At 40.5% G+C, this 27,631-nt stretch overlaps 2 protein-coding genes across 4 annotated transcripts in view; one reads left to right on the forward strand and one right to left on the reverse strand.

The window, feature by feature from the left end:
• Positions 1 to 3,642, forward strand: part of CCNB3 (cyclin B3) — a 39,343-nt gene extending 35,701 nt beyond the window's left edge. The window contains exons 11-12 of one of the 2 annotated variants that reach the window (XM_045523464.2): positions 121 to 251; positions 465 to 3,642. In XM_045523464.2, the coding sequence (XP_045379420.2) occupies positions 121 to 251; positions 465 to 537 (204 nt within the window). In that variant the 3' untranslated portion in view covers positions 538 to 3,642. The remainder of the gene's footprint in view (positions 1 to 120; positions 252 to 464) is intronic. The other variant, XM_045523466.2, reaches the window with a different exon arrangement.
• An 11,732-nt stretch (positions 3,643 to 15,374) lies between these two features.
• DGKK (diacylglycerol kinase kappa) overlaps positions 15,375 to 27,631 on the reverse strand; it is a 147,786-nt gene continuing 135,529 nt past the window's right edge. The window contains exons 24-28 of one of the 2 annotated variants that reach the window (XM_074359277.1): positions 27,275 to 27,416; positions 26,197 to 26,283; positions 22,476 to 22,586; positions 20,130 to 20,253; positions 15,375 to 19,010 (exon numbers count right to left, since the gene is read on the reverse strand). In XM_074359277.1, coding sequence (XP_074215378.1) covers positions 18,931 to 19,010; positions 20,130 to 20,253; positions 22,476 to 22,586; positions 26,197 to 26,283; positions 27,275 to 27,416 — 544 coding nt within the window. In that variant the 3' untranslated portion in view covers positions 15,375 to 18,930. The remainder of the gene's footprint in view (positions 19,011 to 20,129; positions 20,254 to 22,475; positions 22,587 to 26,196; positions 26,284 to 27,274; positions 27,417 to 27,631) is intronic. The other variant, XM_074359278.1, reaches the window with a different exon arrangement.

Genomic DNA, 27,631 nt, shown 5'->3' on the forward strand with positions numbered 1-27,631 from the left:
CTGAAATGTTTGACAGTCTTCTCTGCTGCACTGTGGATAAGAAGTTAGAACTTGGCGTATTGGAGACAGGAAGGGTCTGCTTCCTGTTATAAAAGTCACTGTTCATGTTGCTTTTTGTAGGCTCCTACCCTGGAGTATTACAGTGGCTACAAGACCTCTGATCTTCACCCGTTGGTCAGGCAGCTGAACGCCCTGCTGACTTCGTGTTCTTGCAATAAGCTCAAGACTGTCCATTCCAAGTATTCCCACCAGTAAGTACCAAGTGCAGTTGACATTGGGTTTGTGCTTAGTCATGGGAAGGGCCAGACTCACCTCACTTAAGGGAAAAAAATTTTCAGGTACTTTTTACCTTACTTTCTGCTCCAGGGTCAAAGCAAGATAGGGAACCAAGGGCCTATAGCCCACTTATTCCCTGGTGCCTGCTTGCCTCAGCCTATTTGAACAGACCCCTCTTCCTTTTGCAGGGTCTTCTTTGAAGTCACCAAAATACCCCCCTTGGACCCATCGAAACTGGAGGAGATTTTGAACTGCTGCTAATTCTGAATCTGAGGGTCTGGTGCTCTGGCAGCAGCCACCCAGGCCAGGCAGGGATGTACACAGGCCGTATTTATTCTGTCCTTGAATTTGTCTTTTCACTGTTTTTCTTCATTTTTACTGTCTTTGTTTGTCTTTTGCTAAACTGATAATGTAGTAAATATTTAAGTTTTTTTCTTTATGAAAGAGAATAAACTCTTGTAGTATTTGATTATAAATTTAATAAAAAATTAATGGTTGTTGTTCAAATGGCTCACTTCCCTCCTTATTGCTCAGGAGCCCCATGCAGGAGCCTTGTAAAGGCTCTGCCTCAGGGTCTAGCTTATCCAATTTTCTTCTCTACTTGGAGGCCTTCTCATCACAGGAAGAGGAGTTGAGCTACGTGTGAAATGATGGATGAGTCTGTAGAAGGAGGCTCCTGGTGGCGGGGAGGGGCAGTCCGAGGCGAGAGACCTGCTACTGGGCAGACAGTGTTCAGATCTGGGGCAGCTGGAAGTGTGTACCCTTTGGTCCCCATTTCAGGTTGCCTGCTTTCTTTGCATCTTTCTAGATGATGAGAAGTTAGGAATTAGGATTTTAACCCAAACTTTTTTTTTTTTTTGTGGGGAGGTAATTAGGTTTGTTTGTTTCTTTTTTTTTTTTTTAACATTTTTTATTGATTTATAATCATTTTACAATGTTGTGTCAAATTCCAGTGTTCAGCACAATTTTTCAGTCATTCATGGACATATACACACTCATTGTCACATTTTTTTCTCTGTGAGTTATCATAACATTTTGTGTATATTTCCCTGTGCTATACAGTGTAATCTTGTTTATCTATTCTACAATTTTGTTTGTTTGTTTCTTTATTTTATTTATTTATGTATTTTTCATGTAGTTACTGGGGATTGAACCCAGGACTTCGTGCATGCTAAGCATGTACTCTACCACTGAGCTATACCCTCCCCCTGCTACTTTTGTAGTTAGACGGCTTTCTAGAGTCTACATTTGAAAAAAAACTTGGAATGGTGCACTGAAATATTTTTTGGTCCTTATCTTCTATCAAGAGGAGAAATTTCTACCTGTGATATCAGCAAGATGACCCATGAATGCAAGCATCGACCGCTTATTCAGTCCTTCCTCCGTAAAGCCTTAAGGAGGTTCTTCTCTTTTTCTCTCTCTCTTTCCCTCATCTCCACCATCTTTGCGGTGATGTGTACTGATACAGCTTCGGTTGTTAACAGAGGACTTGAACATCCTCTGTGCTGGTTGATGAAGAGCCACTGCCTCTATCTTGCCTCTAGGACCTCTGGGACCTCCCTGCAATCTAGCAACTGAATCTAGTGTGTGTCACAGCAGGAGACCTCTAAGACTCTATTCTAGGATCTTGTTTAATGCCTTATTAAAGAAGCACATATATTTTATTTGTTAAGAATTTTTGTTTCAATTTTGATTACTCTAGTTCAATATAACTGGTTTCCTTTGTAACCTTATGTATTTTTAACAGTTTTATTGAGATATAATTCACATATCACAGAATTTACCCATTTAAAGTGTACCATTCTGCAGTCTTTAGTATATTCACAGAGTTGTACATCCATTGTCACAGTCTAATTTTGGAACATTTTCATCGCCCCAAAAAAGAAACCTCTACACTGGAATTTGACACAACATTGTAAAATGACTATAACTCAATAAAAAAATGTTAAAAAAAATAAACCTTACACCCATTAGCAGTCTCCATCCCACCCTATCCCCACCCCCCAACCCTAGATGGCCACTGATTTACTTTCTGTCTCTATAGATATACCTATTCTGGATATTTCATGTAAGTTAAATCTGACAGTGTGTAGCCTTCTGTGTTTAGCTTCCTTCACTTAGCATAATGTTTCTAGCATTCATTCATGTTGTTGCATGTATCAGTATTTCATTTCCTTTTATTGCTGAAAAATATCCTATTGTATGGATATACCACATTTTATTTATCCAGTCATCAGCTGATGGAAATTGGGATTGTTTCCACTTTCTGGCTATTATGAATAATTCTGCTTTGAACATTCATGTACAGGTTTTTGTGTGGACATATGTTTTCATTCTCTTGGGTATACACTTAGGGAAATTGCTGGACTATGCACTACTTTACATTATCACCCATAGTGTATGAGGGTTCCAGTTTCTCCACATCCTATCTAACCCTTTTTATTATCTGTCTGTATTGTAGCCATTCTAATGGGCATAAAGTGGTATCTTATTGTGGCTTTGATTCATATTTCCCTGTTGGCTAATGATGTTGGACTTTTTTTTTTCACGCGATCATTCACCATTTGTGTATCCTCTTTGGAAGGATGTCTATTCAAATTCTTTGCCCATTTTTAATTGGATTATATTTCTCATTATTATTGTGTGGTAAGAATTCTTTACATAATCTGGTTATATATATGATTTGCAAATATTTCCTCTGATTCTGTGGATTGTCTTTTCACATTCTTTATTGTGTTATTTGAAGCATAAAAGTTTTTAATTTTGATGAAGTCTAATTTCCCATTTTTTGGATATTTTTGCTTTTGTGTCGTGTCTAAGAAACTGTTGCCTAATTCAGGTTCATGAATATTTACCCCCATGTTTTCTGCTCAGAGTTTTTTATTTTAGCTCTTACATTTAGGTCTTAAATCTATTTTGAATTAATTTTTGAATATGATGTGCTGTAGAGGGTCCAAGTTCATTTTCATTCTTGTGGATATGTTACTGAATTGTTTGCCTGGACCGTGCTGAGGTGGGAAGCCCCATAAAAAGACAGGCAGGACCCCCCAGGCAGGGCCACTACTCTCCTGCCAGCACCATCTGGTTCCCTGGCCCAGAGACTCTATCTCACTTTTTGCCTCTGAAACGGCTTACTTACCCATAAAATTCTATTGGTTCCCTGAGGTCACTTCTGGTTGGTTATTTCCTTCACTCCTGATTGGTTATTTCCTTCACTCCTGATGGTCCAGTTCCCTCACTCCTGATTGGTTATTTCTCTCCCTCCTGATTGGTCCATTTCTACAAAGCTTGTTCCTAATTAGTCAACTTTCGTTATACCTCATTTGCATATGATGTTGCAAAGTGTAAACTGGCAGCCTATAAAAGCCGGTGTAAACCTACAGATGGAGTCCAGAGCTTGGAGTGTTAACTCCTCTGGGCCAGCTGGTGTAATAAACCTGAGTTCTCTAAGTCTCTGAGTGCTGCTTGGTCTCTCGCCCGGATCCAGGTTGCTGTCACAACTGAGCTGTAACACCGAGCAGTAACACTGAGCTATAACACTGAACTGTAACACATTTTTCCTGCAACAGTGCCAGGGTCCTAGACCAGGCTGAGACCCCTTGTCTTGTGAAGGAAAAGCCGGGCTGGTCTAACAAGATAACTCACACGTCTAGGAATGTGAAGGAGAGGCTGGGCTGGGCTAACAAGATAACTCACAAATCTAAGTATCGAAATACTGATCTGAGTTCTGCTGGACTAACTTGTAAATCTAAGTTAATTAGTGTTGGTTTGCTGTTCATGTTTTTTTGCTAGCCAGCTGGGTTTTCAAAGATACATATCTGGCTTTGGAATGTTAGTTTGCTGCCTCCCTGCCTCCACTTTTGTGATAATGATGCTGCTAAAGCTGTTCCATGCCTATTGGCCGAATACCCCAAGCTTGTACTTTACCCTATAAAACCTCATGCATACGTCTTGGAGGTGCTCAGAGCTTCGGAGCAGAAGCCCCTCTGAGCCTGCCGGTGTAATACATCTGAGTACTCCAACCCTCCGAGTGGTGCTTATTTCTTGGCTGGCCTGTCGTTTCTGTAACAGTCTTGGCCGGGGAGGTTCTTTTTCCACTTGGATTTGCACAGCCAATAATGAAACTGATGCTGAGATTGGAACAACACAAGCTTTATTCAATGGCTAAAGAATGGAGAAGTGGAAACTTCATAAATCAACTTCTCAACCACATTTGGGTAGAAACACCATATATATAGAGGAAGGCTGAGGTAAAATGGAAGGAATTGGAAAGAGAGGGAGGAATATTCATGACTTATTTGAGAATGGGGTTGTCATTTGGACCTGGAACTGAGGCAACGTTTTTTTATTAGTCCTTGTGTGGGCTTGTCCAGTTGTTGTCATGGCAACTCTTCACTGTCATGGTGCTGGTGGGTGTGTCATTTAGCATGCTAATGTATTATAGTGAGTATATAATGAAGCTCAAGTTCTACTGGAAGTCATATCTTCCACCACCTTGGGCCTAGCTGGTTCTAACCAGTTCTTTTTTTTTCCTCTTTGCAGCTTCCTCCAGAAATTTAGATAAGAGCAATTAGTTTCCATTAGAGGGAGGGGCAGGAGTATGATTCTGGGGCAACAGCCTTGGTAACAGGTATCTAGTTGCCCTGTTTGTTATCAAGCAAAAGTTTGTGTGCTTGACACACAATGAGGCCAAACCTAGATGTTGGAGTTTGGAGCAGAGTAAGGCTTACTGCAGAGCCAAGCAAGGAGAACAGGTCATTTGTGCTAAAAACCCTGAACTCCCTGATGGTTTTCGGGGAGAGGTTTTTGTAGGCAAAATTTGGTGTGAAGATTGCAGGGGTGGTGTTCCAGAAATCTTGTGCTCAGCCTGAAGTTGCCATCCTCCACCAGGGTGGGGGCCTTACTTCCTGCAGAAGAACTTAAAGGTATTGTTATGTATGTTCCTTGAAGAGGAACCAGGACCCTGCCCCAAGACTGCATCATTGTTTCCTCCTTTGTTTCTGCATTCCCTCCTTTCCCTGATTAGCAACTGTTTGAGTTGCCCTTTGGAAGTCAGGGAAGGTCAAGGAAACTGAATAAATCCTGTTTCCTAAAAACAAGAAACGGGGGACATGGAAAGGATTTGTACCAGGGAGAACCACACTGGGTCTTACTCTGTTTCAGCCCCAGTACCATTTATTGAAAAAACTATACTCTCTCCACTTAATTATCTTGGCACCCTTGTTAAAAAGTAATTGACTGTAAATGTGAGAACTTATTTCTGGGCTCTTAGTTCTAGTCCATTTACCTATATGTCTATCCTTCTGCCAGTATCATAACATTTGATTATTGTGGCTTTTAGTAAGTTTTGAAATTCAGAGTTGTTCAACTTTGTCCTCCTTTTTAAAGTTTGTTTTGGCTATTTTTGGTCCCTTGGATTTTTATATGAATTTTAGTATCAGCTTGTCAGTTTCTGAAAATAAAATTGAGATTTTGATAGAGATTGCATTGAATTTGTTGGTCAGTTTGGGGAGAATTACCACTTTAACCATATTAAATCTTCTAATCTATGGATGTGTGTTTTGTGCTGGTCTCAGCCTGTTCATAACCAATGTTGTGGCTGAACCCACTCTGTGGTCAAGGGGGGAGAGAGAGATAGAGAGACAGAGACAGAGAGGGTGAGGGAGACAGAGAAAGTGAGTGAGCAAGCCTGGGGTTCTGTTTTTATGTAAGTTGAGAGTGGGGACCTAGGTTTCTGGTGTTTACTCAGTATTGGTGAATTTAAAATACAAGAGTGGAATTCTAAGCTAGAGAAGAAGAAGAAAAAAAAAAACCAAGCAGCCCAAACGGTCAGTTATCAAAATCAACCCAAATTGCTAAAACAAAGGAGTGGGAATGGGGCTGGGGGCAGCTAGCAATCTATTTTTTGAGGTATCCATCTTTGAAGTGGGTGCCTCTTTGAAGCGGGTGCCTCTTTGAAGTGGCTATCTGGGCAATCAAGGCTTAAATTGGTTACTTGCATTACAAAAAAAGAGAAAATCCAACTGTCAGGGCTTACACTACAACCTGGTATGTCTTTCCATTTGTCTTTCTTTTCAACAATGTTTTATAATTATCAGAGTATAAGTTTTGTATTTCTATTATATTTATTTTATATATTTATTATATATTTTATATATTTATACATGTTATATTTTATTTATTTATTTATTTATTTATTTATTTATTTATTTATTTATTTATTTATTGTTATATTTATTCCTAAGTATTTTATTTATTTATTTTTAATGGAGCCAGCAGCCTTGATCACTTTCAATTCCTTTCTTCCATGTTTCAATTATGACTTTGTAAGAAGGTGACTTCATTAAGTCATCAATTTTACCTCCCAAATATTTCTTAAATTGGCATTCTCATCATAATTTCTACTACCACTGCCCAGGTTTGAGATTTCATCTATTTCCTGGATTACTATAGTACTTTTCTAACTGGTCTCCCTATCTTCAATCTTTTCCCTGTCAAATTCACCCTCCGTATAACCACCAGAGTGATTTATTTAAAATTCAGTTCTTGATTACAGTTCTGGGTAAGATGGTTAAGTACTTTGTTACTCTTTGTCCGTCACTGAGCACAATCATAAAACCTGGACAGAAGTCATGGCACAGCTATTTGAGAATTCTGAAAAGTAAATAGCTAAAGGAAGATTGAAGAACACCACACCTGAATTTGAGGAGCTAACAAACCAATGGTGAGTTTCCCTCTCCTCCCACCCCATTCCCAGCCCTGAACTTAATGCATTTGGGAACCTGGAAGTGAGTCCTGTAGTACAGGCAGAGAACTCCAGGAGAAGCCCTCTAATTCTTGCATGACAAGTGAGAGAGTGGGGACATGCTCCACTTTTTCCTTTATTCCTCTTTTCTCACATCCCAACCCCAAGGCAGTCATGCAGTGGCAGCAACAATGGCAGCAGTAAGAGCCTTCAGGAACTCAGACTCTTGGAGAGAAGAACCCTTAGTCTCTGTTTGATGGAGCTGTGGCCACAAGAGAGCCAGAGCCACCCACTGTTGCTTTTATATCTTTCTGTACTCCCATTGCTTGTCTCCAGATGTGGTACAACTGCAGAAGTGAACAATTTCCAACTGGAAGAAAGGGAAGTCCCAGGAATTGTGTAGCACTGGGGAGAATGAGGAGAGGTAGGAATTCTGAAAAGTGATACTATAATTTTTTTTAAATGAGCTCCTGGATACTCACCACTAATCTGCACCTGTGTTGATCAGATCTTAATTAGTATACCAAAGAATTGAGATAATAGACATCCATCTAGGTTCCACACTGACCACTAGTTAGTTACACACACGCACGTACACACACACACACACACACACACATGCACACAACCCAGACAGATCTGAATAACACTGTAAAAACTTTGAAAACTGAACTGACAGTGGACCATCAGCTCATGGAAGGCTGGTGGGAATGTGTGGCCTGAACCTAATCAGATTGACTGCTAGGGCAAAAATATAAATGTTTTCCATACAATTTAAGCAAGACTCAGAATTTTATAATGTCATATTCAAAATTTCCAGGATATACTGCAGGATTACCAGGCATACAAAGAATCATACACACCTCAACTTGAATGGTGAAAGAGAATCAACAGATATCAATAACAAGAGGATGAAAATGTTGCAATTATCTGACAAAGACTTTAAATCAGCTACTATTAAAAACTCAAATGAACAACTCAAACACTCTTGGAACAAATGTTAAGATACAAAGTCTAATCAGCTAAATAGAAGATCTAAAGAAGTAGAAACCAAGTGGAAACTTCAGAATTGAAAAATACAATAACTGAATTATAAAAAAAAAACACTAGATGGGTTTAATAACAGAGGTGAGATGTCAGAGGAAAGAGTCAGTAAACTTGAAGGTAGATAAGTAGAGATTATGTAATATGAACAACAGAGAGGAAAAAAGATTAGGAAAAAAAAACCAATGCCTTAAGGACACATAAGACAATGATAAAAGGTCTATCAGTCATGCCACTGGAGACCTAGATGGAGAGGAGAAAGACATCAGGGCTGAAAAACATCTTTGAAGAAATAATGGCTTGAAAAATTCCCAAGTTTGGTGAAAGACACTAACCTATAGATTCAAGAAAATGAGTAAATCTCGACCAGGATAAGCCAAAAGAAACTCACAGATAGATACATCATAAGAAACCTGCTGAATAATAATGAAAAAATCTTGAAAGCATTCAGAGAGAAATGGTGCATTATGTATAGGGGAATGATGATTTGAATGACTGCAGATTTATCATCAGAAACTATCAGAAAGAAGCAACAATTTTTCAAGGGTTGAAAGATTTATCAATCCAGAGGATCCAGCAAAAAAAAAAAAAAAAAAAAATCCTTCAAGAATGAAGGCAAAATTTAAAACACAATTTCAGATGAAAGAAAACTTAAGAAAATTCATAGTAAGCAGACTTGCTGGTAAAGAATTGGTAAAGTATTGCTAAAGGAATTTCTTCATACAAAAGTGAAATGACACCTGAAGGGAAATTGGAATATTACAAATGAAGAAGACAGAAGTGGGTAAATATAATAGACTGTTTTTCTTCTCTTGAGTTTTGATTGAAAATGAAAATTACAACATTTTCTGATGGGATTTTCAATGTATGTAAATGTAATACATAAGGCAATGATAGCATACAGTGGAGAGGGTAAAGAGCCCAAAATGCTGGAAAGGCTTTTACACTGCAATTGAAGTGGTAAAATATCGATTCTAAATAGTCTGTGAAAAGTTGTGTTTTGTAATCTCTAGAGCAACTACTAAAAAAATTATACAAAGAGATGTCAAAGTCACAATAAATAAATTAAAATTGTATACTAAAAGATGTTCATATAATCCAAAAGAAGGCAGGAAAAGGGAAACAGGAAAAAAAAATCAGAGGAACCACACAGTAAACAAACAATAAAATGGCAAACTTAAATCCAGTCATATCAATAATTATATTAAATGGTCCAAAGACAACAGTGAAAAGCCAGAAATTGTCAGAATGGATTAAAAATATGACCTGACTATATGCCATCTACAGAAACTCACTTCAAATACAGTATTACAGATAGGTTGAAAGCAAAAGAATGAAAACAGATATCATTCAAAAACTAATGAAAAGCCATTAAAAAAAGAATGAAATGTTGCCATTTGCAACAACATAGGGTGAGCCTGGAGGGCATTATTATGCTTAGTGAAATAAGTACGATAGAGAAAGACAATTACTATTTGTTATTACCTATTATGTGGAATCTAAAAAATAAACTAGTGAATATAATAAAAAACAGACTCACAAGTATAGAGAAACTAGTGGTTACCAGTGGGGAGAGGGAAGGATGGAGAGGCACTCTAGGGGTAGGGAGTTAATAGGTACAAACTACCATGTATAAAATAAATAAACTATAAGAATATATTGTATAGCACAGAGGATATGGCCAATATTTTATAATTTTAATGAAGTATAAGCTATAAAAATATTGAATCACTATATTATACACCTGAAAGTAATATAACATTGTAAATCAACTACACTTCAATTAAAAAAAAAGAAAGAAAAACTAATGAAAAGAAAGTTGGAGTGGCTATATTAGCATCAAAGTGGACTTCAGAGCAAAGAAATTGCTCTGAAGAACATTATATATTGAAGAGCATTATATACTGATAAAAGTGTCAATTCACCCAGAAGATCTAATAATTCTAAATGTGTTTGCTCCTAATAATAGAGGTTCAAAATATAATACGTAAAACTTGAAAGAGCTGAGAGAAGAAATCGAAAAAAAATCTGTAATTAAAGTTTCAGTAATTGATGGAAACAAGCTGGCAAAATCAGAAAGGATACTGAAGAAATGAACAACACCATCAATTGACTGAATCCAACTGATATTGAACATTCTACCCAACAACAGCAGGAATACAATCTCTCAAGTGCACATGGACTATTCACCAAGATAGACCATATCTGACAAGACCATAAGGCTTGTCAGAAAACGAGCCTTAACCAGTTAAAAATAATTGAAATCATACAGCGTATGTTCTCCAATCACAATGGAATTAAACTAGAAATCAGTAATAGAAAAATGATAGTAAAGTCTCCAAACACTTGGAAATTAATATGCTTCTAAATAATCCCTGTGTCAAAGAGATGTCCCAAGAGTTATTAGAAATATTTTAAACAGAATGAAAATGAAAATACACTCTATCAAAATTAGTTGAAAACAGCAAAAAGCAGTGATTTGAGGGAAATTTATAGCATTAAATGCTCATATTAGAAAATAGGAAAGATCAGAAATCAGTAACTTTGGCTTCTACCTTAAACTAGAAATAAAATCAAGCACAAGGAAAGAAGTATTGAAATTGAAAACAGAATTAAAAATAGAGAAAATCCATGAAATCCAAAACTGCTTCTTTGAAAAGATCAGTACATTTGGTAAATTTCTAGCCAAGCTAAACCAAGAAAAGTGAGAGAAGATTCAAATCATCAATATCAGATATGGAAAAGGGGAAATCACTACAGACTTCATATTCATTAAAAGGCTATTAGGGAATACTAAGACATACTCTATGCACATAAAATTGACAACTTAGATGAAATGGACCAATTCCTTGAAAACTTTAAACTATCAAATGTCATCCAAGATAAAATAGATAACCTTGAAGAGTCCTATAACTAATACAGAAATTGAATTCATAGTTGAAAACCTCCCCCCAAAGAAATCTTCATTATGATGTGGTTTCACTGGTGAATTCTACCAAACATTTAAAGAATTGACAGCAATTCTGCACTATCTTTCTAGAAAATAGAAGAGGGAATACTTTTCAACCCATTTTATGAGGCTAGTTTTATCCATATAACCCAAACCAGGCAAAGACAGTATAAAAAAAGAAAATTAAAGATTGATATCTCTTATAAACATAGACTCAAAGAACTTTAACAAATCCAGTCCAGAAATAGTACAACTCAGACAAATGAGGTTCATCCTGGGGATGAAGAGCTGGGTCAATATTTGAAAATCAGTTAATGTAATCAATCATATTAGCAGTTTAGAGAAGAAAAATCACATACCAATTGATATGTAAAAAAGCATTTGACAAAATTCATTCATCCATGATAAAAATGATCAACACACTAGGAACAGGTAGAAACTTTCTCAATCTGATAAAGATTGTTTCCAAAAATCTACCTGTAACATTCATGTTTAATGGTGAAAGACTGAATACTTTCCCCCTAAGTTTAGGAATAAGGCAAGGATGTCTACTCTCATCAGTCCTATTCAACATTATACTAGAAGTTTTATGCAGTGCAATGAGACAAGAAAAAGAAATTAGAAGAATACAGGTTGGAAAAGAAAAAAATAAAGTCAACTTTCTTTGGCAGATGACATGATTATATGTGTAGAAAATATCAGGGAATCTACCAAAAAAAAAAAAAAATCCTAGAACTAACATTTGTTTAACAATGTAACAGAACACAAGATCAACACATAAAAATCAATCACAGTTCTGTATCCTGACAATGTACAAGGAAATTAAAACATTAAAATACCATTTATAGTAGCTCCCCAAAATGAAATGCTTAGGTATACATCTAAAAACATTTTCGAAATCTATGTGGTGGAAACTACAAAGTGGAAATCATGTAAATTGAGAGACATGGTGTTCATGGGATAGAAGTGTCAACTGAATAAAGATGTCATTTCTCAAATGACCTGTAGATTTACTCAATACCAGTCAAAATCCCAGCAGGAATTTTTTTTTGTAGATATAGACAAAGTAATTCTAAAATTTCATGGGCAAATGAACTCAAATAGCTAGGACAATTTTGAAAAAGACTAAAGTTGGAAGAATCACAACACCTGATTTACAGACTTGCTATAAAGTAATAAATATGGTGTGCTTATTGGGGAAGAGAAAGAACAATGTAACAGAGTAGAGTCCAGAATTAGACCCACACAACTATGGCTGTTTGATTTTTGAGGAAGGTGCAAAAACAATTCAGTGGTAAAAGGAGTCTTTTTCACTGCATGGTGTTGAAACAATTGGACATCCATATACTAAAGAATGAACCTTCACCTCAATCTCATTCATTATACAAAAATTAACTCAAAACGAGTCATAGATCCAAAATTAAAACATAAAATGATAAAACCTTTAGAAATCAATGTAAGAGCAAATCTTTGTGACCTGGGGTTAAATCGGGGTTTCTGAGCAGCAGTACCATTGACTGGGGCCTGATAATTCTTTGTTGTAGGAACTTTGCTGTGCATTGTAGGATAGTTAATTACAGCATCCCCAGCCTTTACCCATGAGAAACCAGTAGTCCCTTGTCCCCCAAGTGGTGAGAACCGAAAACGTATCCAGGCATTGTCCAATGTCCCTGGGGACAAAATCTCTCCTGGTAAAGAACCACTGAACTAGAGAAAGACTTTTTAGATATAACACAGAAAAGCACAATCTATAGGAAAAAAACGATGAATTGTTCTTTTTATTAAAATATAAAACTATTTTCTTGTTGAGAGGATGAAAAGACAAACTATGGACTGGCAGAAGATATTTATAAATCATATATCTGACAAAGAACTTGGATCCAGGGTATATAAAGAATTCTGAAAACTCAACAATGAGTAAATGGAAAACACAGGTACAAAAAGGGAGAAGAATCTGAGCAGCCACTTCACCAAAGAGGATTTAAGTGTGACAAATAAGCACATAAAAAGATGTTCAACATCATTAACTATTAGAGAAATACTATGATGAGATGCCACTAAACACCTATTAGAATGGCTAAAATAAAAGTTACTGAGTTCCAAGAGCTGGTGAGGATGTGGAGCAAGTGGAACTTTCAAACACTAATAGTTTGGATGCAAAATGGTACAGCTACTCTGGAAAATAGTTTGGAAGTTTCTTATCAAATTAAACATGGATTTACCATATAATCCAGCAATCACACTCCTAGGTACACAATAACCTGTATATGAATGTTTATAACAGCTTTATTCATAATTGCCCAAAACTGGAAACAACCTAAATGTCCTTCAGTGACTAAATGGATAAACAAACTGGTAGATCAATACAATGAAATACTATTCAGCAATATAAAGGAACAAACTGTTGATTCACATAACAACTTAAAAGAATCTGAAAGACATTATGCTGAGTTAAAGAAGCTTGTCACAAAAGGTTACATATTTCTAAGGCACTTTTACTTAAAAAATTTAATTGAAGTATAGTTGATTTTCAATGTGTTAGTTTCTGGTGTACAGCATAGTGATTCAGTTATGTATATATATTCTATTATAGGTTATTATAAGATATTAAACATAGTTCTATGTGCTGTACAGTATGATCTTATTGTTTACCTATTTTATATATAGTAGTTAGTATCTGCAAATCTCAAACTCCCAGTTTATCCCTCCCTACCTTCTTTCCCCCTTGGTAACCATAAGTTTGTTTTCTATGTCTGTGAGTCTGTTTATATTTTGTTAATAAATATATTTGTGTCACTTTTTAAAAGATTCCACATATAATTGATATCATATGGTATTTTTCTTTTTCTTTCTGGCTTACTTCACTTAGTATGACAATCTCCAAGTCTATCCATGTTGCTGCAAATGGCATTATTTCATTTTTTTATGGCTGAGTAGTATTACATTATATATATATATATATATTTTACACACACACACACACACACATATATATATATATATATATAAAGTATATGTTATCTATCTATCTATCTCGCATTTTCTTTATCCAGTCATCTGTCGATGGACATTAAGGTTGCTTCCATGTCCTGGCTATTGTAAATAGTGCTGCTATGAATATTGTGGTGCACGTATCTTTTTGAATTAGAGTTTCTTCTGGATATATGCCCAGGAGTGGGGATTGCTGGGATCACATGGTAAGTCTATTTTCAGTTTTTTAAAAGAATCTCCTCTATGACATTCTGGAATGGACTAAACTGTAGGGATTGAAAACAGACCAGTGGTTAGAGGTAGGGTTAAGGTGCGGCTATAAAGGAATGATACAAAGGAGATTTATGGGGGCAGTGAAAACTTCTGTGTCCTGATGGTGGTGGTTACATGAATATCTACATGTGTTAAAATTCACTGAATTATACACCAAAAGAAGAAAAGGGCAATTTTATTTTATGATGATTTAAAAAACAGACATATTCAATTCTGAGGTACTTTACTAGCTTATAGGAAGTAGTCTAAACTTCTTAACATGAATTCTGGGTCCCACCTTGGTGGCAGCTCCTCAGCGAAAGGGCTCTTTCCATCATAAAGCATAAGAATGTAGTTTTTATAGGAGTAGACTGAAGTGTGGTCCTGAAGGTCACAACTGTTTTGTCTCTAAGTAAAAGACAATTTTTAGTATTGGAAAGTGTAGGATTTGGAATATCTGTGTTCTCATTCTGGTGTAGGATTTTGTGGAATCCTGATCTAGTACAGCCTCAGTTGCCTCCTTGTTAAATGTTGACTAATAACTGGCTCCCTGCCACAGTCACTGTTAGTAGTATACACCTATGAAACCACCACCACAATGAAGATCCCAGGCCTAGCCAATTCTGCATCTGAATAGAACACTCCTTCCCACTTTAACCCTTCTGGAGAGGAGAGGAGTATGTGATGTATGGTTTAGGGGAGCAGATTGTGTTGTCAAAAGTTTTTCCAGGTGCTTTTTGCATTTATGCATCTTCTTAGCAATTGGGGCTGTACTCCTCTACCTCACTTCACCATCCCCCATAACTAATTCATTTCATTGAAATCTGGATCCTGCAGAAAACTGGCTTCTAGAACAAATGCAGTGGCAACTGTTTCCCCACAGGATTGGCCTTAGTTGCTTTAGGTTTTAGAACTTTTTGTGGCAGACCTCAGTGTGACGATCACCCTGATGGCGAGTCTTGGCTTGTGCTGCTGCTGGCCTCCCCCACCTGCCATCCCTACTTGCATATCTCTTGTTTAGAGCTTGCATGACCACCCAAGCCCACTCCCCATTTCCATCACGATTCAACTTCTCCCATGCTGAGGTAAATGACGAGACACTAGTGCTTACGTTTATCCATTTATTAAAATACTTTAAGAAGCAAAACTTTATTAACTTTGAGGACTGGTGTTCCATTTTGTGGGGAGGAGGAATAGGCACACTTTGTGGACCTTTTCTTTCTGCTTTTCCCTGTTACCCCATAACTACCCCAGTTTCCTCCCCCAACCAGCCCCTGGCCCTGCTGCTTATTTGCAGGGGCCTCTGAGGAAACAAAAAAAATCACAGAACAGAAAACAATATATATTAAAAATTAGCAGACAAATAGACAAATGCAGTTCCACAAACCATAAAGCCAATCAAGGTCCTTTACAGGATGGAATGGTGTTAATGGATTTGGTTGCTTTGGTATTAGTTTCTACTTCTTATGAAACTAAAATTCTTCTACTTGTGTCCTGAGGGAAGATGATGCTGACCCCAACTGTTTCTTCTGATCAACCTTTAACCTAATTTATTAAGTTGAAAATGTCTCCCTTGCCCCTTTGGACATAACACAGGTCCTTTTTGGTGTGGGGACTAATAGCTGCTGACCTGTAGTATTGACACCAAAAGCAGTTGATGGCAGTCCAAATCTACTGGCATTCTCCTTCCCCACTGTTCTTCTGGCTAGGAATTACCCACTCAGTCAATCCCTCAGAAAGTGCTCCAAAGATGCAACCAAACCCTAGAACTTTGGCTCTTGATGACATCTCTGACCCTAATTGAGATGGATATTTGGTGTCTGGTCCCACGATCTGAACAAATGTACTCCTGCAAGTATTTAATGAAGTTCTGAAAGGAGCTTCTGCATTGAGAGGCTAAGCCAACTCCCTGAGAAAGAAATCCCCACTTCTTGCCTTGTTTCCAAGCTATAGTATGTGCAAGAACAGGTGTTCAGCAAGCTGTCTTCCTTTTGGGGAAGCAATTGGTAACTGAACAGCTGACGAGGTAACCATTGCAATTTAGCAAGCCACACCTGCTCTTGGGTCTCATTGCTATCAATCAGTTCTGCTCTGTGAGTGGACTCCAGCCCCCAGTCCTAGTGATTTAATTCAATATCATTCTGACCTAGGGTGGGAGGACAGGGTGGGTGAAAGGGAATCCAGATGGTACAACAGAGCAACAGTAGCATTACAGTGTACAAAGACGTAAAGTCAGCAAAGTAAGCACAAGAGGTGGAATCCTAGTACAGTTCACTGTCATCGGTGATAAAAATAATTACAAGACACAGCCCTGCTTAGGCACTGCCAAGATAAAGCTACCCTCTCCCAGGACTTCCTTTTGTTTCCTGAAATTTGCTCATTTGCACATTTTTCATTTTGAAAAAAAGGCTCTTCTGAGAAAAATGCAACTTAGTTCCCAACTCTGTGAGTATGTGCGCAGCTGTTAACGTGTGCAGCCATGGAGGAGCCAAGTTGGGCTGCATCGGTGACCTTACTGATTTGATCTAATACCTCCTCCTGGGGAGAAAGAGTGATGCAGATAAAGCCAAAGACACAGCAACAGCACATTCCCCACTTAAATACATACAATAAGTTAACATGTTCTGATGCTTAAATAAGTTTTAAATGTTTTCTTCTCAATGTTTTTTCCATTAACTTTCTTCTCTAGTTGTAGAGCTAGGACTTGTTTGTTTGGCACAGCCAACAGATGTCTGGGGACTATCCCCTTGTTAGTATTTTTCTCCTCACCCCTGCAGAGGTGGAACACAGGTGGCTGGTTTAAGTGGGCTAGGCTGGTGGAGTTCCAGAGTTGAGAACCAGTGCTTAGAGTCTGGATTGTGCACCTCGATGAACCAGCCAATGGACTGAGTCAGGTAATTGAGCACGCTAAGTTTGTCTGAGAAGTGGGGAGAGGCCAGTTTTCTGGCTTTCTCTTGATCAGTGGGAAGGGACACTTACCCAAAGGTATAAGTGGAGGGTGGGTTGGGGATACAATATGGGCTAGAGAGAACCACTGGAGAAGTACTGGAGTTTGATTAGATTTGCCTGGTTGGGTGCAGGCATTCAACGAAAAATGCTAATCAGGATTTGGAGCAATTTTGGCCTGGTTGGTTTTCATGAGAAATTTGGAAGAAGAACCATGGGAGAAGCAGAAGCTTTTTGCCTCCATTTTCCCAGGCCCATGTTCTTTCTGGTCACTCTGAATGTCCCTCTGTACTCAAGGGAAAGGAGCAAGAAGGGAGATTCAAAGGTGATTTGGGGACTTAACCATCAGCCTGCCCAGAAGATGCAGGCCAAGATGGAGCTTGTGGGGAAGGGCCTTGGCTGTGACTAGCTCAGGCATCTGAGTCACTGAGCTCAAGGCCTGGTTGCTCCATATAGTCTTTTTTAGGGAAGGGGACACCAAAGGTTGGGGCAGTTGCTGATGTAGAGTCCAGGACAGATAGAGCAAAAAAGGCAGCATGCCAGCTTAGCCCCCTTCTCTAGGGCATTGGTGTTTTTGTTGTCCTTTCTGTGGCCTGGCTCAGAATTTTAAGGGGGCGTCAGAATCAGCTGGGCCGAAGGTAGATCTCAGCCACTTCTAAGACGCTGAAAATGCACCAGAAGATTAGAAGCTCCACCAAGAACTAGGGCAGTTGGTAGAGGCATATGTGTGTGTAGGGGATAGGATCAGGGTGGGGAGGGATTCCTGGGTTAGCACAATAAATTATAGGGTCACTTAGAGGTCGAGTTGTATTTTCAGTTCTTAAAAATATATATATATATATATATATATACACCTTTATATGTCTCTATACATAATCTATACTGCAGCACAGCGGCAAAACATTTAGTTAAAAAATCCAGCGAGAATGCAGGCAAACACACCATGGAGGCATGCAGGCTAGGATCAAGGCAGTAGGAGGGGAGCCTGTATGGTTGCCGTAGGGGTGAGTTCCAACCAATGGGCCCACCCAGCCACCAGAGCACCACCTGGACATGTGCAAAGACATATGTGCACACATGGAAAAACAGAAAGGGTTTGCAGAGAGAGCAGTCACCACAAGAAAAGATTTCACATGGCCATTGTAACAGGCAAGTGGACAAGCCCCCAGGACCTAGTTTTCATCTTAAGAAGCCAACTAGAAGAGACCTCCTGAAGTCACAAGTTGCATTTGGCAGGGATTGGGGGAGAAACACCACCAAGTCTGGCTGTCCTGACCCCTCTCCTCATCTCCCTGAGAGTATTTCATTCATTCATTCATTCATTCATTCATTCATTCATTCCCTAGCATCAACAGTGTCTCTGCTAGTCAGAGAAAAACATTCCCAAACTCCCTGAAGAGGTGAACTTCCTCGAATCCTTTGTAGATCCCAGGCCATTCACAAAAAAAGCTTATCTCAATTAAATACTGTAGTTGCTCAAGATGCATGAAGAGAAGGAGAACTGAACAAGACAACTCGGAACAAGAATCTTTGGCCAATGAGAAAATGTAAACCTCTAAGGAGACCTGATTGAGTCCAGGAAAAAAATGTATTAGAGTAAAGAATTGGAGGATCTTTCTTGGTGGTGCTCATGTTTGTTCTGAAATAATTTAGTCTAGCCTGTATTGAGGTTTCAAGAGTTTTCAGTAGAATCCTAAATGTGAGTTCTCCTTCTAGCTTTCAAGGACTATAGTTGAGATCCTGATGATGTTGGAGGATCATCGTCTTTTGCTTCATCTTCATGATGTCTGCGACGCCACAAATTTCCTTTAGGAATAAAAAGCAAGCATGGAAATAATGACGTTAATACATTGCCAGATGCCCAAATGTATGGACCCTAAAGAGAGCAAACAAAGAGTCCTAAAGGAGACGCACTGCTTTGTTCCTATTGTACCAACCATCTCTGAACCATCTTTGAAAATCAGCTGATACCATGTGAGTCAAACACAAATGGGATGAGTTCTCAGAACCTGGTAATCCATGAAAACTGCTATTGACCCCTTCAGAGTCTTCAGAAAGGCTCTCAAACACCATGGTCTCCCGACTGGCAGATTCTTAGGGACTCAAACCAGTTGGACCAAACCTGAGAAAACACACCTTGGTCCAGGAGATTCTCTCTTGGCATCTGTGCAAACCCTTGGTTCCTCAAAAACAAAACAAACTGCCACCCTCCATTCCTTTCCCCTATGTCCACCATTGTTATATCTCTCAAGCTGCCAGGCTGTCTAGGCCCAGAATTTGGGAGAGACCATTGATCTCAGAATTGGCATAACTGACAAGTCAAAGGGAACCTTCTTTGGAGCCCCACTGATATTTAAGTCCAGTTTTGAAGAAGGGATGGAGCCAAAATTCAAATAAGGAAATATATTTTGCATTTCCAGGGACTTACTGTAACAGATAAGGAATAAAAGTGTTTAGATAGGTCATGGGACCTGTTCCTGACCCTGTAGGTGCCCATCACTGACACCTCCAACCCATCTCAAATAATAACTGCTTTCGGGAGCAGGACCAAGAGCTTGTAGTTCTATTTGACTGGGAGAGAGATCTAGGTATGACTATTTTGCCATACTTCACCAACTGGGGAAAGGAATGGGTCAAGCAGAAAGGTAACTGACTGTTCTCATTCTTCTCTTCAGTTGTTTATATTGCAGAGACTACCCGGCAAGGTCACCTCTCAGGTTCTCCCTGTGTCAGTGTCCACATCACTTTCTAATGCACATCCATCCAAGAGACTACTTGGCATTGCCTAAAGCTGGCTCCCAGCTGGACTCCTCCTCCATCACCATCATATCTATGAACATTTCTAATGGGAGCTTCTGGTCTTTGGGAGGTACCCAGGCTGCTGGGGAAGTCTTCATGACCTCTATGCCTGTGGGGGAAACTTACCAATAAAACCCTGGATGCCTTGGCCGGATTTAGGCTTCTCTTCCTCTTCTGGCTTCTTCTTCCCCAATTTGGGGAACTTAACTTTCAGTCTGAGGCTTCTACTGTCAGAGTCTAAAGATTTTTCCTGGCAAATCACAGCAAGAGGAAGGTCAAAATGTTAGCTGCCTAATATTCAGAAGCAATTCCTAGAGGCCTGGCAAGGTGGGGAACAAGGATGGCTGCAGGAAGCAGGCAGATCTACTATCTATCCAGGTGTGAAAGACAACCCTGATCCCTAGTTCTATGCCATAGAAGGCATCCGATCTTTACCAAGATCCTACCCTGTGCTGGGTGCTTTGCTAGATGCTTTTAATAAATGCTCACAACCTGGCAAGGTGCTATTATCATACCCGATGAGGAAGCAGAGGCTCAGAGAGGTAAAATATTTCACCTGAGGTCATGTAGCTAGGGATTGGAAGGGTGAGATTTTGAGGGCCACTTCGATGAGTTAGGAAAAAGCAGCCCTTCCTTCAGCAATATGGTTTGGTAAGCCCCAGCTCACTCCCTTGGCCAAATACAGGGAAGCATCTGCCTCCCAGGCCACCTGCTTCCCTGTCTGGAATGCAAAGAGGGTTCTCTGCACATGACTCTTAATGATGAATGCAGGTTCTCTGCCATACAGATCGTGTAGGCTCCCTAATTCCAGCTCAGCTTCCTAATCCTTCCTAAGTGTTGCCTGTTTTACTACTGCTCTCGGGAAAACATAATTCTAAGATTAACTTTGTTGCCAGAAAGTTCATCCAAACACATGCTGAGAAATCTTGGGGTTTTCTTTTCTTGAAGATTAGTTATACCTATGATCCTCTCCTTTAGGAGAGTGTAAACCTGTCCTCCTCTTCCTGCTGAATCCCACTTACCCTCTCTCCTCTAGGTTATGTACACTGACCGTCAGGATTGCCTTTCAGAAGAAAGCTAAAGGAAGGACACAGGACCTTCCCTTTCGGCCCAAGCCTTGGAAAGACCAATGAATAACTGACTCTTCTCCTGATTTTCCCCAACAAAGTGGAGCTGAATCTTCTGTGGCCTTAAGGTGAGCAAGTTTGGTGTCAGATGAATGAGCAACATCTTCCTGTCTTCCTGTCGATCCTCACTTTAGATCCTTAATTCCTTTAGAGCCTCACTTCTTAATCTTTATGGAAATACTGAAGTCCAGGAAAGAGATTACGCCCAGGCCAGGCAGACTCACATACTGAGACTTCAGGGCATGGACTGTTTTCTCTCATTTCTCTCAAAATCCAGTCCATTTGCCTAGGTCAGGAGCTTGGTGCAGGATAGCTGAACTGAGTAATAATAGAATGGGGGATTCTACAAGAATTTGCTTCCTTTTCTGCATAACCACATGTTTTCCTTCCCCAGAGGGCTATTGATCAAGAGCAGCAAAGGCATATGAGAAAGTTATTAAATCCTTTAGGACCTGAATTTGTTAATGGCTTTTTCTCTTAAATGGGAGCATAATTGCTGCACTAGTCCAAACATGCCTATATGGCTTGCTCACATGCATAGAACTGGTGTATGGAGCCAGAAAACAGGTATAGTGAGTAGGAGAACCAGAGATTCCTACAGGATGAAATGAACAGTTAGTTCCATGGTGGAGCCATTTAAAGAAAACCTCTGTGAGATCATTAAGGGAGACATTTACCTATTGATAGGTGGATATCTTTGGATCATTTTATTTATGAAGTCATCTCAGGGAAGCACTTGGAATTGTCAAAAAATGACAACATCCTCATAGCTATATTGTAGCCACTGCTGCCATGCTTAATTTTCTTTTAAGCCACACACCTGCTAGGGGAAGGGACTGAGAAAGCCTGCTTTCCTCCCAGAGTAAGAGGGACAGGAAGCAGCCGGGAGAGGTGACATTTGGAAGATTTAACCACCAGTATGGCCTGGGCACTAACCATTTACAACAGATGTTGGCTGTAAACAACTGGTATGGACCATAATAGTAGGTACCAGATGCAATTCAGTCCTGGCAGCAGACACTGAGCAAGGGAGGGGAATGGTAGCCAGGAGAACAGCACAGAAAAAGACCAATCTTGCTCATTCTTTCCTTGTCTTCTGCCACAGAGTGTTTTTTCTTTCTGGTTCTTTCCCCCATGGTCATCTAGTTTTTCAGTGTGCTTTCTGCCTTGTCCTGTCAACCTCTGGTGAAGAGATGGGAGGAGGAGGCTCCATTAAGCTCAAGCTGAAAGCCACTTCTGGATTCCCTCTGCTACATCAGTCACTGTGTCCTGGCCCACACTGGAAGGCAAGACCCCAAGGAAGAATCCCTTTTCCCCTTTATTTCCCAATCCACAGGTGACATACCTCCGGAATAAGGACTGAATTCATCCAGTCAATCTCGGATAGCTTTTCAAACTCCTTATTAATGGCATCCAGGGAAGTTTGCAGTATGGTCTCATCCTCAGCACTTCTTAGCTGGTGAAGACAGGAAAAAGAGTGAGTGTCCAACACCTAGCACCTTGCCTTCATAGACTCTTGCCTTCTCCCCAACTCCTAGTCCCTGCTAGTGGCCATGAGACCACAGGGTGCCAACTTGTGTCTCCTTTGGCCCAAGGGGTCCCTGGAAAGTACAGCCAGATCTTTACTTTCTCAATAGGGAGATCCAGGAAACACCCAGATAGGGATGCTTTTCTTGGAGCTGGGCATGATCACAGTTTGGTAAGCAGAGAGGCCTCTGACCAGTGTCAATGAATGCTGAGTTGTACCCCTACAGCTTAGGGTGTAGGACAGGGTCCTATCCTTGACTCTCAAGTTCCTGGAGGTCTCTTAGCATCCCCCTAATAACAGCTACCAGTTTGGGAGCACATATTATATGCCAGACACTGTGGATACATGATTTCATTCTGTCTTCCCAATAACTCGATAACACCTTGCAAAGTACTACTCTTCTCACTTTATAGGTGAGAAAGCAGACTCAAAGAAGTTTAGTGCTCAAGATCACATGGCTAGACAGAAACCCAGATCTACTTAATGCTATAGCCTGCCATCTAATACCACACCATCCCAGAAAGGATATATGGGGTGGCCAGATGCTGGGGCGGATCTTTGTTATGCAGTCACCATAATTTAAAGACTGCTTTGTGAAGGAAGGAGAGAGTTAGAGAGAGATTGGCTAAGATTTTCCCTTCCTGGCAAAGTGGGTCTGCCTCACCAGGCTGTGCTTTTAGCCGCTAGCTATTCACTCTTAGTAATGAAGAAATGAGTTCCAGATGGCTTGTCCCACAGGTTCAAAAAACAAAGCTTAAGCATCCCCTATTAACCCCGGGCACCCACAGGATTAACTCTGGACGGTCTATGGGAGATTTAAAAATAGATTCTTCTGGGACCATCTCCAACTCAGAACCAACTTCTAGACCAACAACATAGGTGAGATAGCTTATGTTCTATTAAATAGTGAGCTGAGAGAACAGATGCATGCTGATATCATCAGCCCTGACGTGCTTTGCAGCCCACCTAACTTGGCTTCCACTCTCCTCCCTGGCATGAACTCTACTTTCAATCTGGTACTTATGTGGCTTCTTGCTGTGCATGGGCCAGCCTTATGTGAAACCTTGCCAACTGCCACAAATGGGTGGCAGGTGAGTGAGTGGGGGATGGGATTGGAAGTTATGACCAAGCAGCATGGGAGATGAGTGAGAAACAAGTCATGCTGACAGATCATCTCTTGCTTTTGCTTTATGACTAATGATTTAGGGCAGTCCAGAGTATCCCAGATGCACAGTACATGTGTGTGCACATGGTGGTGGGATGGGGAACAGTGGTGTCAGGTAGAAATGGCCATCACTTCAAGATAAGGGGGAGAGGGGCAGGGAGGCCATAGGGGCATACTTACCAGCAATGCTCAAGAGGGATTTGGTAGTGAAACCCAAAGCCACAGAGAAGAGGAATTGGGGGCCTTAGAAAATGATTCCTAATCATAACAGGAGAGGAATAAAGTGGCTTCCTAGTGACTTCCTATTTGGCATCTAGGGACTCAGGCTCCAAAAAATAGTATGCTGGGTGGGCTTGAGTCTTATGCTCTATTCTCCTGTCCTTCTGGCTCCAATAGAGACCTTGTCCAGGACTCTTCTCTGAGATAAATGTGCAGACTGACTCAGAGGTCTCTGTTGCTCATTTCCTGGTTCCTGTCCTAACACATCACTAAGCGTGTTTGCCAAAATAAGGGAGGTAGGAGTTACTGGGTGGGATTTTCATCAGAAGGCTATATCCCTCTCTCAACACTGAACTCCTTACTGTCTTCCTTCTTCAAGGGGAAGGATAATAACATTCAAATGAAAGAAGCCTTATGTCCATGCCACCTCTATGCTATGACCTTGGAGACACATGGTCATTCTTAGTTAGCTGCCATTTGCACCCAGGTTTCATTGGGATGTGTGTAGGTGTGTGTGGGTCCTTACCAGGTCCTATATTAAGTGTGGTATGTGCTCAATTTGGGTTGTTAGCTGGTACAAACCCATTTTCATGAGCCCATGAGTCTGAAGAAAGCCAGAGTGGCAATGAGAGGCCAAGCTCCCATAATTCCTGCTGCCCAAATTGGCAAGGCTATTGAATTCTGCCTATATATAGATGGTACTTCTATTGCTGTCACCGAAGACTGAAAGACTCTAGTTTGGAGCTCAGATGCTGGGATAGCCTGGCCTGATTGCTTGAGCCACTCTGCCACCTGTGCAGTGTGCCAATTAGATGTGCAAATGGAAAAGGAGAAGTGGATGTACTTCTTACAAAATCAACTCAGAAGCCCCTCTTCAAATAAACTTTAATTAGATGAGAGGCAGTAACAACACCTTCCTCAGGGCCTTAGCAGTGAACTTCAAAGTGGGGTGGTCATGATCAGTTGGCTCATTAGAGCACAGTCACCAAGTGTGCCTATGGGCTCTGCATTATGAGAAACACGCAACTCTTCTTGTAGCTCTAAAACTGAGTCTCAGTCCATTTTCTCTATACACTGAAAAAATATCTACCATCTATCAAGCTGCTAGGCAGAGCTAGGCACTCAACAATACAGTAGTTTGCTCACAACAACAACCTGGAGAGGCAGAGATTACAATTCCTGTTTCGTAGATAAGAAACTGAGACCCAGAGAAGTGAAGTTACTTCACATAGCTACTGCTATGCATTCATTTGTGTCCCCTCCAAAAAGATATCTTGAACTCCTAACCCCTTAGTACCTTCGAATGTGACCTTATATTGAAATAGGGTCATTGCCGATGTAATTAGTTATTAAGATGAAGTCACTGGCCTGGTCTGGACCCTGGAGTAGGATAGGCCCTGATCCAGTATGACTGGTGACCTTTAAGAAGATGGCCATGTGAAGACAGAGACAGGGAGAGCACCATGTGAATGTGGAGGATTAGAGTAATGCATGTACAAGCCAAGGAACACACCATAGATCGCCAGCAAGTCACTGGAAGCTAGAAAGAAGCAAGGAAGGATTTTCCCTACAGGTTTCAGAGGGAACATGGCCCTACTGACATCTTGATTTCAGTCTTCTAAGCCTACAGACCTGTGAGACAATCCATTTCTGTTGTTCTAAGTCACCCAGGTATTAGCGCTCTGCTACAACAGCCTTAGGAAATTAGCTAGAGGCAGATTTGGGATTTGAACCCAGAGACCCCACAGCTTTCCCCACTATTCCATATTGTCTGCCCACATGGTGAAAGAGATAGGTGGAAACTTGGGAGATGCAGAGCAGCTCCAAAGGGCTCACCCTTTTCTCCTGAAGCTGTATTAGGTATGGCGAGAACACCCTGCTTCTATTCGGCCTGATCTAGACCCAGGAGACATTTGCCAAAGGAAAGTGAGAGACTTTGCTTCAAGGATATGGTAGTCTCTGTGGATTAGCATAACCTATGAGGTGACAGAGTCAATGACAACCCTGGGTGAGGATGACACAGCAGGAACTGCCATGTAAACACCTGGCCAAAATGCTCCTACCTGTCTCCCAATACCCTAGAACCAAGCACAGACCGTGACCATCTTCAGATGTTATACTTTGCCCTCCCTTTTTCCAACCCCCTCCACTCACCAAGTTTTCATCCAGGAAAGCTTTGGTGTCATCGTAGAGCCCTTTAAGACTAAATGTAACATCTACTGCGTCATTTCTGCTTAGAGTCTGAGAGGAGAAGAAAGGAAGAGAAAGGAAGGGAAAGGACAAAGACAGAGGAGTTGTTGGTTAGTCAGCATGCAGCTGGCTTCTCTGTGGCAAGGTAGGAGCAGGCTAGTAGGATGTGGCTGCAGGTGAAAAAGTAACACTCAAAATATAGCACAACTAGTAGTACGACATGGGCATCAAGCAGTCAGAATGGATGCCAGCTGTCAACTTCTGGTAGAGCTGCATTGGTGTGTCCTGTCTCATGGCATAGCACAAGATGGCATTTGGCACCATTGATTGAGTATTGCGGGTATAAGGAAATAGGAGATATGCAAACCAGAAAGTAAGTTTGAGGCCACTGGTTGCCACTAGGCTAAAGCCACCTTTCCCATGGTAGGTGGAGTTAGGCCTAACCATCTCTCTTCATGAAACTCCAGGCCTCCTGCAACTAAGATCTGGCCCCAAATAAATAGGTAACCAACATTTCAGGAGGCCCTAACCCTGAATGTGGCCCTTTTGTATCATTTGCCTTGCATTAAAGTTACTTTTTAAAAGCATCACTTAAATTGTCTGCCAGGGGGTTAAAGTCATGAGATGGTACATTTTACATCAAGTATCCTAATCAGGACCTTTCCCTCGAGAGGGAAACCAAGGCAGCCTGGAGCTCAGATTTCAATGACAAATGTCATCTTAACAGGTTATACAGTGATCCACCTGGGATGAGGAAAGGCCAAAGTCAAGTTTCTCTCCATTCATAGACTATTTCTCCCCTGAGGCCAGTGTGGTAGAAAGCTCTCAGGCTGGTGAGATGTGCTATGGAATTCTTCCAGTTGCCACTCTGGACCTGTAACAAGTCAAGGAATACCTAACCTTCCCCTCTACTCTATCCATCAGTTTCCTGCCATACCATTTGCCCACTTTCTCCACCCAGTCTCCGACCCCACTCCCTTCCCTTCTGTCCCCTTTCCTATCTAGTTTGACTCCTTTCTTCATCTGCCGCTTCCCCACTTACCTCAATGGGACTGCAGAAAGCTGCACCTGCCTCATTGCTACTGTCTTGGTTGTAAAATGTATTGTTCAGGATGTTAGCACTGGCATTCACAGAATCCATGAGGACAGACACATGCTGGTGGACCTTGCTCAGGTCAGTAAGTCTGTAATAAAGCAGGGCCAGATAAATGAGTCTAGAGTTCTGAAGGACTTCTGGCCTCAGATGATGGTGAGGGTTGGGATTAAGGGTAAAAAGGAAAGCCCTGGGTACCCCAATTGTATTCTTTACTCCCTCCTCTTTTTTCTACTCATTTCAAGGTAGCCACTGATGCCAGAAGATGTTCATCCTCTTCTCTGGGCATTCACTTTTTCCACCCTT

Source organism: Camelus bactrianus, chromosome X (assembly GCF_048773025.1).
Source record: "Camelus bactrianus isolate YW-2024 breed Bactrian camel chromosome X, ASM4877302v1, whole genome shotgun sequence".
NCBI classification, from domain to species: Eukaryota; Metazoa; Chordata; class Mammalia; order Artiodactyla; family Camelidae; genus Camelus; species Camelus bactrianus.